Source organism: Mercenaria mercenaria, chromosome 8 (genome assembly GCF_021730395.1).
Source record: "Mercenaria mercenaria strain notata chromosome 8, MADL_Memer_1, whole genome shotgun sequence".
Lineage (NCBI taxonomy): Eukaryota > Metazoa > Mollusca > Bivalvia > Venerida > Veneridae > Mercenaria > Mercenaria mercenaria.
In genome coordinates, this window is record NC_069368.1 from 25,723,520 (window position 1) to 25,737,494 (window position 13,975).

The 13,975-nt window shown below is 34.0% G+C and overlaps 1 protein-coding gene across 13 annotated transcripts in view; it reads left to right on the top strand.

Annotated features, from left to right (window-relative positions):
- LOC123522823 (katanin p60 ATPase-containing subunit A-like 2) overlaps positions 1-13,975 on the top strand; it is an 82,107-nt gene that overhangs the window by 34,945 nt on the left and 33,187 nt on the right. For 3 of the 13 annotated variants that reach the window (XM_053549579.1, XM_053549580.1, XM_053549581.1), the window contains 6 exons: positions 3,165-3,286; positions 3,638-3,708; positions 7,191-7,357; positions 10,100-10,114; positions 13,361-13,394; positions 13,915-13,956. In XM_053549579.1, the coding sequence (XP_053405554.1) occupies positions 3,233-3,286; positions 3,638-3,708; positions 7,191-7,357; positions 10,100-10,114; positions 13,361-13,394; positions 13,915-13,956 (383 nt within the window). In that variant the 5' untranslated portion in view covers positions 3,165-3,232. Of the gene's footprint in view, positions 1-3,164; positions 3,287-3,637; positions 3,709-7,190; positions 7,358-10,099; positions 10,115-11,825; positions 11,838-13,360; positions 13,395-13,914; positions 13,957-13,975 lie in introns of all 13 variants that reach the window. The other 10 variants (XM_045300272.2, XM_053549582.1, XM_045300278.2 and 7 more) reach the window with 6 other exon arrangements.

The following is a 13,975-nucleotide window of genomic DNA, read 5'->3' on the forward strand; positions in this document are numbered from 1 at the left end:
AAGTTTTTCTTGTCAAACAATAATGTAAATTCCTTGAGGGCAAATAGGTCACAGAGGTAGGATATCCACTATAGTAACTATCGTTTGAGACATTTACCTTTTATACGGGATATAGTACATTCGCTTTTGATAACAAATTAAAGAAGAAATTTTTTATTGATTTCTATTTCTCAGCAATTTTAAGAACCGATGCGGTACGATCAGACAGTGATGTGTCACATGGCGCTAAAACATGACGTAATGGCATGACAATCTCGAGCAAAAATACCGCTTTGATCTCCACTTCAGATGTCAAGACACTGACACACTTCTTTTAGCTCTTAGAGGGGGTGTAAATTGATCATGAAAACAAGGTCAACATTACTTAGTTTATCACTGAATAATTACCGATAATCTTTAACGTTTTTTTTTCTCTTTTTCTACACGGGTGGATGGACATGATTGTGTCCAAATTTTTTAGACACTTTTCAAAATATATATTTTTCGGGAAAATAATACTATTGTACATAATACTCCTTTCATAAAAGTGACAGTATTAAAAGTATTAAATTGTCTAAAGATTGTCTTACTCACATTTTGTTTTCAATAGATTCAACTTACAAGTTGGCCATAGAAAGGTAATACAATATCAAAGGTGCTTTGACATTAAATTTTATTCAAAACATTAGTTGTTTTGCAGAACAAATAAATGTTTGTAACAGCAGATTGTTTTTACATTTTTATTTCAATGGTGACCCCTCACACTTTACACAGGCTTGGGACTGTCTGGCATAAAGCAGCTGATAGTGTTGGCAAAATCTCAGACAGATGGTCCATTTCTTTTGTAACTTCGATAGAATTCATAAGTGTATAAAGAATAATAAAGAATACTTTTTTATTGGAGACAATATTTTGACAAAAAGTGATGCAACTTCAGTACTTGAACTTAGTGTAGTATAAAAAGGTGCAAATTACAGAAGCAACTTCAGTACTTTGCACTAAGTGTATTATAAAAAGGTGCAAATCACAGAGTTAAATGAGGTAAATTTTCAGATTACTTTTTGCTAGATTATCTTTCGTTTTTCATCACTGAAAAAAAAATCTTTGCCCTCTGCACTGTGACTGTTTTCAAAGTTATTAAATACTTTATTTTGCTGATAAAATCCAGTATATTATGAGCTGGCATAAACTGTAAAGTTAGCTCATTAAAGATGATATTGGTGAAAGATACAATAAGTAAATATTATGTATAAAAAGCAGAGGTTACACAGCAGAAGATGCAAGCAAACCAAACCACCAAAACTACTACACTACTAATTAAGCCACTTTATACCAGACGTGTTTAGTCTCTACTTGCTGTCACTGAAATTTACTGTGGCTGTTGTAACAGATAAAATAATTTTTGTCTTCCACTTGAATTAAGTAAAACAAGCTTTCTGAATTTTAAAGACTTGCCAGTGTGAGTTACAGTGCCTGAAGCAGTTTATTCACAAGCATGCATGAAAATTTTATTCAATGTTCATCCTGTATAAATGGCTTTTATAGTCTTAAAACATAACAATACATCACAATATTAAATATTGGACACAAACGCAAGTAAACAAAACTTGAAACAAAAGTTCATCAAAATAAAAAAAATCTTAAAAAATTCTATTTTATTTTTATTTTTTTCCGAGATGCTCACTTTCAAGCTTTTTATTTTTATTTTTATTCCCTCCTCCCCCTGCTCATTTTTCAAAAATCTCCCGTAAAACGAAAGATAAAAAAACTCTGGCCTTACTGACTGCAGTTTCTTATGATAACTGAAATACTGTTAAAAATAACATTAAACCCAATCAATTAGAATTCGAAACCAATTGATTATTATAAGTCTGAGAAACTTTTCTTATTGTTGCTTGGCCTTTTTCAAGTAAATAGTATTAATGCTTTTCAGAAAATTAATGCGTTTAATATTGAGTTTATAAGTTTTTTTTATTTTACATTTATAGATCTTTTTATACCTTGCACTTCAATTTCAAGTGTCTAAAATCTACACTAATTCTATTTGGGCTTTGCAGAGTTGAACTTCTATATTAAAAGGCAAAAAGTTTATAGTTGTACTTTGAGTGTAATAGCAACAGTAGATACACAGAATCTTTCTATATTTCTCCGTACGTAGTCAAATCTTAGAGCAAACACGCAACTTTTAGACAAAAATATGTTTGCTGTAAAGAGCTTGTTGCTTTGAAAAGAATAATTTACTATGAATTTAATTTAATGGGGAAGAAAAGTTTTGTAAATATGTGTTTGTTCTTCAGAGATTATATGGTAGTTCTATACATGCCATACACCTCTAAATAAGAGCCCATCCATAACACTCCCACCTTTTCTTTCCTGAAAAATAAATGCTCACCAGACTCAAGGTATATACCAACTCAGATTATTAAAGAATATTCAAATAAACTTTCCATAGATACAGATTGTAAGATTGTAATTGGATACAAAATTGATTTGATTAAAAAACTGAGAGATTCATTACCAAGTATGGTCCCGAAATAAAGGCCTTCTCCTTGTTTTGAAAAAAAAAACTCCTTGGGCTTTTACTTAGGGAATTGTGGTATATTTTGTTTTAAGTCAGACCTATAGATGTATACACAAGGTTTTAAACATAATCTGTAATGGATTTTCAAGGGATTTAGAAATGTGAATATCAAAACTTTTTAAATTTCCATGTGTTTTCATTTATAACGTCAAAAGCTGCATGTAAAGTATCTATAACTTCTCTAATGTTTCAAAATAAAATATTTAATTTTCTTTCATCATTGAATTGATTAAAGATATATTATGCTCATTTTTCACTGGAATATGATATTAAATATTATTTTCTGTAGATTTAGCTTTGAATAGAGACAGTCCTGATTATTAATAAATACATATTCAGTCTGGCTAAATATATAAAGTAACTTGGTATGTAGAATTCCAATCTTAATAAAATGCCAGGTAGAAACTGAAATTTGTTTAAAAAACTACCAGCCTTTAAGTGGCCATACTGTGTAGTAATTGTTCATTTTTTCAAATACGAAATTTGAGCATACTATAACTTAAATGCATAACACAGCTTTAATGTATTAGCATTTGCATGGATTTGATCTTTTCATCAGTATTGCATGCCTTTCTTAAACTGTATATGCATGTGGCATTTCTAGGTTATTTTGTTGGATAATATCATCATAATACATGTGACCACCCAAAACAGTGATACATCTTTAAAGAGATGAGCCTAAATATGCATAGTCCTACAAAACACATCAAGAAAACTTCACAGGAAGTAAGTGGCCAGGGTTAGCTAAAATGTCATGTTTGTGTTTAGTTTGATATTGAAGATGACATCCACTTCTTTAGTATTATATATGATATGAGGCAGAGTCTGTGTGACAAACCTGTGCAACTCATCTTTTAATATGCTTGCAGATGTACAGGAGATCAAATAGCACATGTGGTCGTTTTGATGAAATGCTCCAATATAAGTTGCTTTAGTATAAATTATGCATTTACATAATGTAGTTTGATATTTTGTTCAACATGATTATATAACATAATGTGTATAATTGCTGCAAATTATTGCCTAATACTGAATCATGTTGATTTTACATGCCGTGCTTTCTTCGTATATTTTCAGGATGAGTTGAAAACAGAAACAAGAAAGAAGAACATTTTGATTCTCGTGTTAAACTACCTCAATGAAGAAGGGTATAAATATTTCACTTCATTTTGCCTTCAGCTGTTATCTTAATCTTTATATTTTGTAACGCTGGAGATAAGCCTGGCCTCTAGGTCCAAGATTAAGGTCACACTAAGTCTTAGAGGTCAAAGTTCAGCTTTCAAATTCATTATTTCAGACTGATCTGCACCAAAGTATATATTACAAGTCTTATGTCTGAATGATTTTTAGCTCGACTATTCGAAGAATAGGGGAGCTGTCCTACTCGCCTCAGCGTGAGCGTGAGTGTCACACAAATGTTAAAGTTTGTGTACCACCCCAAATATTTTCAAAGTCCATTGAAATATTGCTTTCATATTTTGCATACTTGTTTACCATCATGACCCCAGTCTGTAAACAGGAGCAGACAACTCTATCAAGCATTTTGACTGAATTATGGCCCCTTTTCGACTTAGAATATGCTTATTGTAATGTTAAAGTTTGCGTACCACCCCAAATATTTTCAAAGTCCATTGAGATATTGCTTTCATATTTTGCATACTTGTTTACCATCATGATCCCAGTCTGTAAAAAGGAGGAGGCAACTCTATCAAGCATTTTGACTGAATTATGGCCCCTTTTCGACTTAGAATATGCTTATTGTAATGTTAAAGTTTTACTCATAGCTTATATTATACTATCAAGCACTGAGAATAGTCGAGTGAGTCTTGTTATTCTCCTACACATTTATGTAGGGGATGGAGGGGGGGGTGCCCATACAGTGTTGCTGCTGTCCATATGTCCCGAAATCTTTTGTGTCCAACTCCTCCCAAACTATTAGCCTAATTTGCTTCAAACTCTCACAGTTGAACAAGCTTGATGTGCAGATGAATATAAAGGAAGGAATTTTTTCTGTGACGATTTTTACCACACAGTTATGGCCCTTCGATAGTTTTTGCTATAATATGGAATATAGAGAAGTCTTATGTTTCCAACTTCTCCCACACTATTAGCCTGATTCACTTTAAACTTTCACAGATGAACAAGCTTGATGTGCAGATGACCATAAAGGAAGGAATTTTTTTCTGTGAATATTTTTGTACCCCCCGACAACAAAGTTGTAAGGGGGTGTATACTGGTTTCAGGTTGTCTTTCTGTCTGTCTGTCCATCCGTCCGTAGACGCAGTCTTGTGCGCACCATCTCTCCTTATCCCCTTGACAGAATTTAATGAAACTTCACACAAGTGATCAGTACCAACAGTAGTTGTGCATGGGGCATGTTAGGTTCTTTTAGAAAAAAAAAATTGCAGAGTTATGGGACTTTGTTTTTTTGTTACTATACTATATACATTGACACAATCTTGTGCGCACCATCTCTCCTCATCCCCTTGACACAATTTAATGAAACTTCACACAAGTGATCAGTACCAACAGTAGTTGTGCATAGGGCATGTTAGGTTCTTTTAGAAAAAATTTTTGCAGAGTTCTGGGACTTTGTTTTTTTGTTACTATACTATATACATAGACACAATCTTGTGCGCACCATCTCTCCTCATCCCCTTGACACAATTTAATGAAACTTCACACAAGTGATCAGTAACAACAGTAGTTGTGCATGGGGCATGTTAGGTTCTTTCAGAAAAAAAATTTGCAGAGTTATGGGACTTTGTTTTTTTGTTACTATACTATATACATAGACACAATCTTGTGTGCACCATCTCTCCTCATCCGCTTGACACAATTTAATGAAACTTCACACAAGTGATCAGTGACAACAGTTGTTGTGCTTGGGGCAATTGTAAGGTTCTTTCAGCGACAAAAATTGCAGAGTTATGGGACTTTGTTTCTTGTTAACATACTATGTACATACAGTCTGCATATGCAATCTTGTGCATGCCTAATCTACCAAACCCTTACACACAATTTAATGAAACTTCACACAAGTGATCAGTACCAACCCTAGTTGTGCATGGTGCATGTAACATTCTTTTAGATAAATATTCTGCGTAGTTATGGGACTTTGTTTTTTATGCCCCCACCACTTTTGGGGGAGCATATAGATTTGCTCTTGTCTGTCCGTCCTTCCGTCCGTCCGTCCGAAAATGTTGTGTCGCGCCTAACTCCAAAAGTATATGACGTAGAGTCACAAAACTTTACAGGAATGTTGGTCAGCATGTGTAGTTGTGCACCAGGGGTTTCGCGTCCGGATTCATCCAAACATGTAGGAGTTATGGCCCCTGACTTAGTAAAAAATTGGTCATTTTAATGTTGTGTCGTGCGTAGCTCTGAAAGTATTTGACGTAGAGTCACAAAACTTTACAGGAATGTTGGTCAGCATGTGTAGTTGTGCACCTGGGGTTTCGCGTCCGGATTCATCCAGTCATGTAGGAGTTATGGCCCCTGACTTAGTAAAAAATTGGTCATTTTAATGTTGTGTCGTGCATAGCTCCAAATGTATTTGACCTAGAATCACCAAAGTTTACAGGAATGTTGGTCAGCATATGCAGTTGTGCACCTGGGGTTTCGCGTCCGGATTCATTCAGTCGTGTAGGAGTTATAGCCACTGACTTAGTTAAAAATGGGTCATTTTAATGTTGTGATGTGCGTAGCTCCAAAAGTATTTGACCTAGAGTCACCAAAGTTTAAAGGAATGTTGGTCAGCATGTGCAGTTGTGCACATGGGGTTTCGCATCCGGATTCATTCAGTATTGTAGGAGTTCTGGCCCCTGACCTGGGAAAAAATTGTCATTTTAATGTCATGTAGTGGGGGGGCATCTGTGTCCCATGGACACATTTCTAGTTGTTACTATACTGTATACATACAGTCTATATACATACAGTCCACATAATTATGCAATCTTGTGTGCGTCAAATTGCAATGTACTGTGTCAGTGCATGCGGGGGGTACATTCATCACCTTTAGTGATAGCTCTAGTTACTTCAGTTTTGGCCCTTTGATAGTTTTTGCTATATAGAGGATGGCACAGTATGTGGGGGCATCTGTGTCCTATGGACACAGTTCTAGTTATTGAGTTTTGACTTATTTTCGGTATATTTCTCTGTATAATCAACATTCTTATTTCTAAAAACAGCCCTGCCTTGTCAAGAATGATTGTAAGGGGAGACATGCATCTACTTTAATCAGAATTGGCAATGCAATATCTTTATATTTTGTTGAATTTAGGGGAAATACATTATAACTTTGAATTTGATTACAAACTTCAAATTTATTTCAACATAACCTTAGTAACCGATAAGCTGCAGTTTTGCAAAGTTGACATAAACAGAGCGAAAATTCATTTAGTGGAAATTAGACTGTTTTTGAAAATTTCATCGAGAATATCGAGATAAGTAAGTTTGAGAAAGAGGGTTTGAATTGTACAATCAAAATGTGACAAATTTTGACACCTCGCATGCTAAACTGAAAAATATGAAACACGGGGAAGGGCAAGAAAAATCAGTGTCATTAAATATTGTTGTTGTGATATTTCAGAACAGTGTAAATTCATAAAAAAGTTGTTCTATATTTCAGCTATTTGGATTCAGCTCAGGCATTGGCCCGAGAGACAAATATCGATGTATCAAAGTTTGAGGTCTGCGATAACATAGACTTGGAGACGATTGTGATGGAGTATGAGTCTTACTACTACGTAAAATTTGCAAAATACCCCAAAATATGCAAAAAACTTACACAGAGCGGTAAGTTCAGATTTACTTAACAACTTGATCATTTGAAGACGAGGCTCCTTTAAATGAAAGTAACCATTTGCAAAATGTTGAAAATACTGTATATCTCTTTATAAATGCTCTCTTCCTACTACATGCTTCACACAAATATTTTGAAACATTCATCATACTAAAAGAATATTTGCGCTTTGCTGGTAGTATTTACAATTTTTAACATTTATTTGATATACCAATAGTAAGTTTGATTTATAGTTCTTATTTTATTCTTGAAAAAACACGTAAAAGTGTGAACTAAAGCAAATGCAAGCTGGTGTTTTTTCAGTGGGTATATGGTATCAACATGGACAAAAAAGGGTTTCATTAGATATCTGGCAAATAGAAAATATTTTAATTCTTTTCGTAGTAAACAAAAAATTTAAAGAAGAGCTTTATTTTTCCGAAAAGAAAATATATGGTTTCGAAGGTATATTGTGGTAAATACAGTTACGCAGCTTTGAATTTTGAACAACACTATTGTATAAAAAGTCAAGATTTTCACGATTAATTATTTAGCTCGTCAAAGAGGTGAGGTTAAATACACGATATATTTTGAAATTTTACTAGTTGGCACAAACAGTCTCAGTCACTGTTAGATGCAAATGGTAAAAGGTGTCACAAGATTATTGTAGAAATATGTACATAAACATATAAATAATGTTTAACATGGTTTTTTCTACTGAGTTTCCTGAAGCTTATTAAAGAAATCTGTTTTTACATAAGAAGCTCTGTCATATATTATGATTGTAATTGGGAAATATAATAGCTTCATGTTAGGTAAAACTGACTGATTATCAGCAAAATCCATAGGAACTTAGGAAGCTTAACTCTCAAGAGGAGATGCTCATATATTGTGGGTGCTTTTTCTGACCAACTACGTGTACTTGCTTGAGTTCCGTTTGTGTCAGAATTTCTTTGGAAACTTAAATACTGAGATAGGGTCAATTAATTCAGCTTTTATGCTCTTAAAATGCAGTAATCATACTTTTGGGAACTTCAATTGGGTTTACAGATATTTTCTTGTTGAGAATGGTCTACCTAAAATTGAACGTCCCTTGTGTTACAAGGGGACTATATAATCACATTAGTATGAACTTGAGATCAATTTCTAATGTAGAATGAGTTAAATGGTTGTCCATTTTAGCATTGTTTTGTCTTTATCCTTTCGAAGAATTTTTGTCTGTATCTTAACAAAGTTTGAGCATCTCAATTTTTAGCTCACCTGAGCACAAAGTGCTCAAGGTGAGCTTTTATGATCGCTCTTTGTCCGTCGTCCGTTGGCGGCGGCGTCAACAATTTGACTGTTAACACTCTACAGGTCACAATTTTGGCCCAATCTTAATGAAACTTGGTCAAAATGTTAGCCTCAATAAAATCTTGGTCGAGTTCGATATTGGGTCATCTGGGATCAAAAACTAGGTTACCAGGTCAAATCAAAGGAAAAGCTTGTTAACACTCTAGAGGTCACAATTTTGGCCCAATCTTAATGAAACTTGGTCAGAAGGTTACCCTCAATAAAATCTTGGATGGATTTGATATTAGGTCATTTGGGGTCAAAAACTAGGTCACCAGGTCAAATCAAAGGAAAAGCTTGTTAACACTCTAGAGGTCACATATTTGGCCCAATCTTAATGAAACTTGGTCAGAATGTTACCCTCAAAAAAGTCTTGGACAAGTTGGATATTGGGTCATCCAGGGTCAAAAACTAGGTCACCAGGTCAAATCAAAGGAAAAGCTTGTTAAGACTGTAGAGGCCACATTTATGACTGTACCTTCATGAATCTTGGTCAGAATGTTAATCTTGATGATCTTAAGGTCCAATTTGAATATGGGTCATGTAGGATCAAAAACTAGGTCACTAGGTCAAATCAAAGGAAAAGCTAGTTTACATTGTAGAGGCCACATTTATGACCATATCTTAATGATACTTGAAACTTGATCAGAACGTTAAGTTTGATAATTCATAGGTCATGTTCAGATCTGGGCCAGGTGGGGTCAAAAACCAGGTCACTAGGTCAATTCAAAGGAAAAGCTTGTTAACACTCTAGAGGCCACATTTATGACTATATCTTCATGAAACTTAGTCAGAATGTTAATCTTGATGATCTTTAGGTCAAGTTCAAATCTGGGTCATGTGGGGACAAAAACTAGGATACTGGGTCAAATAAAAGGAAAAGCTATTTAACACTCTAGAGGCCACATTTATGACCATATCTTAATGAAACTTGGTCAGAAAGTTAATCTTGATGATCTTTAGGTCAACAGGTCAGGTGAGCAATACAGGGCCTTCATGACCCTCTTGTTTATCAGTTTCCAAGTGAAGTTTGAGTTTCTCAACTTTTGTCTGTTTCCTAAAAAGTTTTAGAATCTCAATTTTTGTAAATATCCAAACAAAGTTTAAAGTATCTCAATGTTTGCCTATATCTTAGCAGTGTATAAGCATCGCGGTTTTTGTCTCTAACCTAACAAAGATTTTATGAAACATGTTTTCATTTTTGTCAGCTTCCAATTTCTACTTTGTCGTAGCAAATTTGAATGGAAACCTCATTTTTCTAAAAGCATATAAATTTCTATAATATGAGGAAAGGTGCTTTTGGCTCATGTGGTGGAGGTGTATATTTAGCTTTTTACGAATGCCTGTAATGGTTGAATTAAAAAATAGAAAATTATATTCTCAAAGTTTAGTGTTTAAAATCGGTGATTTGTTCTTTTTTGTAGTTAATCCATATGAGGGTATGTGATTGGCCATGATTAGTGATTTTATATTATAACAATAAATGTTTTGTATTTTTAGAATTTTAGCTGTTCTAAATTCAAGTTGTTTGTGTTATCAGTTGTCTGCTGTTTATTTGTTCAAAGTTGATAAAATTCTGTTTGTATGTAAAAGTTTTTTAGAGACCATATTAATTGGCAAAGCATAAAAAGAGACAGTGGCTAACTCTTTTTATTTGCAATGGTAGAAATTTTGTTTGGATGTTTAAAATGTTACCAAATTTGAAGGTTCAGATGCTGTTTTCACACATAATATACAGCAAAAATTTGAATGAATTACGTTGTTTTAGGAAATCTGAGTGTGATAACAGGATGGTCACCTCATACTGATTATTTTAGGGTTGCATTGGTTTGAAAGTATTGTTGGGTTACATAATATGGTTGATAATTGGTTTAATGAACAAACAGAAGTTTTCTTTAGGACAGCCGTAACCAGAAAGCTTAAAGCTTCTTGTTCACAGTGAATCTAGGATTTAGAATCATGTAACTAGGTATAGAATGTTGATTAACCCTTACCATACTGGTCATGATTGATTCTGCCTTTGCGACCAGTGTAGATCATGATCAGCCTGCACATCAGTGCAGTCTAAATATGCATGGACAAGTTCATTATAGAAATGCAGGGTAAGGGTTAGGGGTGTTGAATGAAGATTTTAGAATTGTGATACAAAATACAGAATGTTGATTTGTAATATTGAATGTAGAATGTTAGTTTGTAATATTGAATGTAGAATATAAATTTTGTTCAGCCATTTGACAGTATCTCAAACATGCTTCTCTTGTTGAAAAAAAAAAAACAACTTTATCAAATTGATATTTTTTTACGAGAAAAAGTGGCAAGGTGCTTTATTGCTGTCTGTGGCTCATTGAGAAAGAAGTTTTCTTCTTAACTCTTTTACTTAAGAAATAATTAAAAGCAAAAGAGTGCTTTAATACTATTTATGCAGGATTGGCGGTTATACGTTGGACGTAATAACTGCACGAGGGCGCAGCCCGATTGGAATTATTTGTATGACGTATTACCGCCCATCGTGCATAAATAGTGTTAAAGCACTCTTTTGCTATTAATTATTTCGATTCTAATATGCCCTTAATCTAAAACAATAGATAAAATATAGAAGAGCTCTTTCTTAGTCGCAACATTGACGTCACCGCACGTTAACATGACTTCATTCTAGCGTAAGAGTGTTTTAACAAGCATATTAGAATTTATGTTAATTTGTACATTTGTTGCAAACTAAAATGAATGGTGCTTATCAAATGTTGAAAGCTGCATTTTCCTTTTCTGGTTTTGCCTTTTTTATAAGGGATAAATGATATTCCCAGTTAGGTGCTTTAGTTATAAGGTATTATTTAAGGTGTACAGTCATATATAGTTATTTTGCTAAGTTACTATAGTAAGTTGTCTCGCCTTTTATACAATTAAAAAATTGCTTTTATGTTTAAAAAGAGTCACATGTGAAACAATTAGGTTGTGAATCACTTCAGGGAAGTTTTGTGCAGAAGTTATGACAAGTGAAAATGAGGAAAGTTTATAAAAAATTTGTGCCAGATTCTTTAAATACAGACTGACACAGTGCACCGGCAAGATAAGTTTGATAAGCACCATCCAAATAAAGCTAGATAGAAATGGAAGGAGGAATTAATGCAGTTTGCTTGTTTGCTTTAACAGGTCATCCAACAGGTATAAGGTTGTTGGTTTGCAGTGATGTTTTTGAATTTGCTACATTCATACCTTTCATACAATATCATCCACCTTACAAACTATTCTCCCTAATTATTACGGTAAAACTTTGATGATATGTTCTCTACTTTAGGGATCTCCATGGCAGAGTGGTTAAGGTCGCAGACTTCAAATCACTTGCCCCTCATCGATGTGGGTTCAAGCGTCATTCAGGGCCTTGAATTCTTCATGTGAGGAAGCCATCCAGCTGGCTTACAGAAGATCGGTGGTTCTACCCAGATGCCCGCTTGTGATGAAATGTTGCACAGAGAGGCACCAGAGTTCTTCCACCTCCATCAAAGCTGGAAAATCGCCATATGACCTATGTGTTGGTGCGATGTTAAACCCAACAAAATGAATAAATCTCTACTTTAACCTAGAATTTGCAATTTGTTGGAATTTAGAATGTTATTAGCAATATAGATGATAACCTGCAGAATGTGTGAGATTGTACCCACGTGTCCGACTGTGGCTGAATATAAATTCCTAAAGGGTGCCCTGAGTCATTCTAAACCAAGAGAACTGAGAAGTCGCCATTTGACCTTTCCTACCAGAATGAGCATTCCAGCCAAAATATGACTCACATTGGACATTAATTACTTCTTTGGAGGGAGTGGGGGTGGGGGGGGGGTAATGGAAAAACAGCTATGATGATTATATTGGCATTTCAGTAAAGTTAGTTTTCATATTTTTTCTCAAATCAGTTAAAGTTCCACATGTCATCAAAGTTTTACTGCATTTCAGCCTTATGTCTGTTTACAACTGTTGAAAAATAAGTGATATTAATTAAATGTATCATTTTAAATTTTGGTAGTATTTTACAAGTTAAAGGATGCTAGTTTCCTATCTTAAGAATTAGAATAATTTCCCTGTAGGTATAGTTAATAATGCTGTTAAACTATTTAGGGATTTTGTACTAAGCTGTAGTCATGTTGACATAGATTTTGATTTTCCTAACAATATTTTTGCTTAAGGTGATTAATGAAGATGGTTCCAAATCACTGAAATAACTCACAAAATAATGATTGGAATTACATGGAATTAATTTAACTTGCTTCATAAAAAGCCCAGTATGCCATCAAACCCTTCTTTGCCTCAGACTAAATATTTCATCCTCTGACAAATTCTCACCTTCCATAATAAAACCATGTGTTTCCTTTTATAACAGTTTGCAGTGATTTTTCCCCTTGTATATACCAGTAATAAATGTAAGCTCTCCGCTTATACCTCTAACGGTTTCAGTATAGAACAGTCTGATCACATGTCTCAGCAGATGATCTCAGTACTATATCCTGTTGTTGTTGTTGTTGTTGTTGTTACACAGCTATTTTTGCTCTTTAATTTTTACAATGACAATTCAGAACTAAATTGAATGAAAGTACCTATAATATATTATAAAAGATGGGGGGGGGCGAAAGGTTTAAAAAATAGATATGAAAATGCGAAGACCAGTCAGAAAATTACACTAAATCTTTGTTTTTCAGGAGACAGAAGAACAAAAATGAACAGAGCAAACAGGTAATTCACTGCTAAATCTTTGTTGCATGATTTCTTTTCAGAGTTATTTAGCCACAGTCTTGTAGTAACTTGCTGGGGTCACATTATATCATATCTTGGCCTCAGCTCGAAAGTGCTTGCCTACATCGACATATAGAAGTAGGTATCCATTTTGCTGAGGCGATGATATATAACTAAACTGACCCATATGTAACTGAATGTATTTGGAAGAAATACAGACTGGGCACAATTTTACACAAATGTAATAAAGCAGACACATGATAATACAAAACATGCCAGATCTTTTGTAACAGAGATTAGGATTTCAAAATATCCTGTAGTTTATGGTTTTTTTCAGTATTTGAGAAAGAAAAAATACACAATTTGCTATGTCTTTCATTGCTGATGAAATAATTAGGTCTATATTGTGAAATTTATAATGGATAAATGAAAAGATATCATAACTTAAAGATGGAAAATTTATTAAGGATAAAATGATAAAGAAGAAATTTAAATTGATACTATAATTTATGTGTTGTAGCATGCGACATTCGGCATCAAGCAGTGCTATACTCTTACACAGGTTTGACAAATGGCTTGTT